Genomic DNA, 3,563 nt, shown 5'->3' with positions numbered 1-3,563 from the left:
TTTACTAAAAAGATTTTTTTTATTGAAATAATAATAAAAAGAAAAAATACATAAATAGAAAAAAGAAATAATAAGTTAAAGGGTTTATGTGGAGTTGTCGGGGTGTCCGGAAGGGGGTCTGTCTCAGGAGGCCATCTGTTCTGCCTCATATTGCAATCTGGGACTCTCACTTTTTTTCTTTGTGTTGGAACAGCTGAAACAGATCCTATCATGGCAGCTGTAGAGGATTACGGATGGAATGAATAATGAGAAGATCCCCACGGATAAACTGGTCAAACCGTTCATGCGGAAATCACAGTTCAAGAAAAACAGTCAGACGCAGTTTTTCACTCCTGCTCAGTTCCGTATGCTGAGGCTCCTGATCCAGGGCTACTGTCTATGTCTGTGGCACGATGTCTTCAATGACAATGGCTAAACAAGAGTGAGAGGTTATCATGCAGACTGGTTAGGGTCGGACTGGAGTAACCTAGTTCAGGGCAATTCCTCCCCTGACAGTCTTCGCCAAGATTTGATTTGCCTGTGTTGTGAGAGAGAGAGAGAGAGAGAGAGAGAATTAGCATTAGCATTTCGTCAATAGAGTGGCAGATGCTAGAGCTGAATTTCATTTCCTGTTGATTGATGGGAGTTTCACAGCCTGAGTCATGCTTTGCAAATTGAGGGGGTAACATAATTCTGACATGATTTGGCTGCTGGAGTTTTGTTTTTACACAGCTTTTTCCATATACAAGGTGACACAAAAAAACGGGAACTTTTTTACAATCCAATAAAACTAGAAGTGATAAAAGAAATAAATTATATTGCCTGTTCCACTGATCCATGATTACTAAAATGGCGGAGTGTTTACTTGCTAAATGTCATTAACCCGTAGTGCTACCACCTGCTAATGGTTACCAATACGCATTTCAAAAATTCCTGTTATTCTGTGTCACCTTGTATCTACATAAGTCTCCTTTAAAACCTACCCAATGCTCAACTACACTGGAATTCCATTTAAAAAAGGTTTATGAGCTGTTGTCTAAGGTGGAGAGCCTGACTTTGCACAACAGTATCAATATAATCTCGTAATTCAGAGTCTGGTCAAAGAGGAATGCAGGCATGATTCACTTGTAATGCCAACAGATCACATCACTGGAGTAAACAGATCTAGGATTGCTATGCTGAAATATCCAGTGGACAAATAAATATTGATTATGGTTTTGTAATATTACAAAATATCAGCTGAAGCAATCTGAGAAAAGGTGTGGACAACATTATGAGACTACAACTTACACATTGGATCCAGGGATTATCCTTTCCTGCCTAGGGTCTATCATTCTCCTCAGGAACCCTGGAAGTCGTAGTCTGAGTGATGGGATGTGATGGCACGATGGTCTTGGCCTGCCATTATGAGGAATAATATTAAGTAATATTTTAGCCACACAATGATTAACTACTCCCAATGACGTGTAGTTTTAAAGCCTTCAAAATGCAATCATCAAGATTTGTGTGGAAATTGTACCCTAGTGTGTGTAGATGCTCACCATTGCGGTTGTTCCGGAGATGCTGCTTTTGCGACGGCACTCCTCTTGCCTTGTTCTTCATGTTCTTCTTCTTCTTTTAAATCCCACTTCACTTTCAGCTCGTCGACCTCTCCTATGTGTTCCCATAGCTGGTTGTTGACCCACAGCGCCTCCTCCAGCGTGAGACCCTGGCGCACACAGGACACTTGGCGGCATAGCGGGCACCTGATGCTCAGCATGCCACCCTGCTGTGTGGCCAAGGTCTCCAAGCAGGGGCAGCAAAACGTGTGGTTGCAGAAGAGCACTCTGGGAACGTGCTTGCTCCTGGAGTAGCGCTCATAGCACACGCCGCACTCGTGATCTTCAGTCAGTACCATGGCACAGAGTCACGGAGGTTGAATGAGCGAGGAGGGTATATGAATGGGCTATTCAGATCCCGTAGGGATGTCACCAGCCTAACAGGAGAAGTCAATAAGTGCAGGATAGAGAGTTGGATGAGGCGCCTGTTAGAAAATATTCCACAGCAGGAGATTTTGCTCGTTTTGAATGTCCTTCTGTGATTAATTAGAACGTGGTCTGATTTTTTTTTCCCAGGAACAATGAAAGTTCTGTTTTATTTTCTTCCTCTCTGTCAAAGAACAAAAAAAACATAGCAGTTGTTATTTTTGTTCACGCTTTCTTAATGGAGGCTTCAGATAAAGGGAAGCCTGTGAGGTGCACAATGAATATGATAATTACATTTTCACAAAAACACTTTTTCCTGGTTTTGCCAGAACATTGGGTAGAAATAAACTCTGGGTGTGCCACCACCTCGTTGAAGGGCACCATGCACACATATGCACATTTACTGTTGTTTATTGTCATCTAGTATTAAATCCTTAAACCTCTCAACATAATACACAGTGATTAAAACTCTAATGTGAACGCTGTTAAATTATGTATGGGTTGTACCGTGTTCGGAGTAACAGTTGTTGGAGAGCGAGATAAATATTATTAATGATATGTTATTACAGATTATAGTTGTACTTTGTGCCGTATATTGAGTTTGTCTAACAATCTGCTCTGTATTAAATGTCAGGAAAATCATAATTAAAATTCAGGAGCAGATGGCACGGCTGTCGTCTCTCCTACAGCCAGCGGTACAGAGTGTTTACCATCACAATGCTTTATTCTACCCAGGAGCTGTTGGCCACCTGTTAGTCCAGAATTATTCATTTGATTTTGACCTTGTGGAGAAAACCTTTGACCTGCAGTGGACACCTAGTGTGGAGATTTATTAAGGAGATTTATTAAGGTAAAAACAGTCACTTTGCATGCTTGTTCTTGCAGAATAAAAATTAGGATTAGACAAGAAAATAGCCTCGTAGTGATGACACGTTCAGACAGGTTCATAAGATCATCCGTGTAAATCTTATTCGAGCATGAGTTGAATGTGTGCATTCTTAGAAAACTAAATTTCCCCACAAGCTTTTTGTACAGTTAGGAGTTCTTTGGGGTTTTATTTATTTTTTAAAGAGTTTTCTCTTATAAGAAGAGAATACTACATTAAAGTTTCCATGTTTCTAGAGTTAAGTTTCCATCTAACTTTGGAGGTTTGAGGATGCTTAACCTCATCTTTCTCCCCTCCCCTCTAAAGTCTCAACTCACAGACAGAAAGCTGTCATTAAAGTTAAAAGAAGATCAAAGGAAACCGAGGATAACACATTACTTACAGCCAAGAGAGCGCTGCTATACCAGCTGTCTGTCATGAGCTTGTTGTTCTTTCTCCTTTCCAGCCGTTTGCTCAATCGAGTAAGTGTCAGTGTGTGAGTGTGAGAGGAAGAACCAGTTCTGCTGTCTGTGTAACTGCCTGGTGTGTCTTTTTAAAGGCTGCGTTGAGTAGTAGGAGTGGTAGGGGATCTCTTGCACTGAGTGGCACAGCAGAGCAGGGGGCGACCTTGTGACAGCCCAGTTCAGATGAAAAGTAGAAGGGGAGGTCTCTTTCCCAGTAACCGACGTCTGGCTTTGTTCACACAGGAGCAGGTGGAGAGTGTGTTAGGGGAGCATATGTGCGCGCGTGTGTGT

At 41.8% G+C, this 3,563-nt stretch overlaps 1 protein-coding gene across 1 annotated transcript; it reads right to left on the bottom strand.

Annotated features, from left to right (window-relative positions):
- im:7152348 (uncharacterized protein LOC559250 homolog) lies at window positions 1–3,488 on the bottom strand. Its single transcript, XM_053499015.1, has 4 exons — window positions 3,212–3,488; window positions 1,521–2,127; window positions 1,270–1,377; window positions 1–517 (listed from the first exon to the last, which is right to left on the bottom strand). The coding sequence occupies exons 2-4, from the start codon at window positions 1,874–1,876 to the stop codon at window positions 472–474; spliced, it is 510 nt and encodes a 169-aa protein (XP_053354990.1). The 5' UTR covers window positions 1,877–2,127; window positions 3,212–3,488; the 3' UTR covers window positions 1–471.
- Between the last annotated feature and the right edge of the window lie 75 nt (window positions 3,489–3,563).

Source organism: Clarias gariepinus, chromosome 6 (assembly GCF_024256425.1).
Source record: "Clarias gariepinus isolate MV-2021 ecotype Netherlands chromosome 6, CGAR_prim_01v2, whole genome shotgun sequence".
Taxonomy (NCBI): Eukaryota; Metazoa; Chordata; class Actinopteri; order Siluriformes; family Clariidae; genus Clarias; species Clarias gariepinus.
Note: the sequence above shows the minus strand (reverse complement) of the source record. Positions and strands in the feature narration are given on the sequence as shown.

What these genes read in the sequence shown, in the direction of transcription:
- im:7152348 (XM_053499015.1), bottom strand. Translation starts at nt 1,876, where the DNA reads ATGGTACTGACTGAAGATCACGAGTGCGGCGTGTGCTATGAGCGCTAC. An exon ending in TCTCCGGAACAACCGCAATG is followed by an intron (nt 1,378 to 1,520) that starts GTGAGCATCTAC and finishes TCATAATGGCAG; the next exon opens with GCCAAGACCATCGTGCCATC. An exon ending in ATAATCCCTGGATCCAATGT is followed by an intron (nt 518 to 1,269) that starts GTAAGTTGTAGT and finishes CTCACAACACAG; the next exon opens with GCAAATCAAATCTTGGCGAA.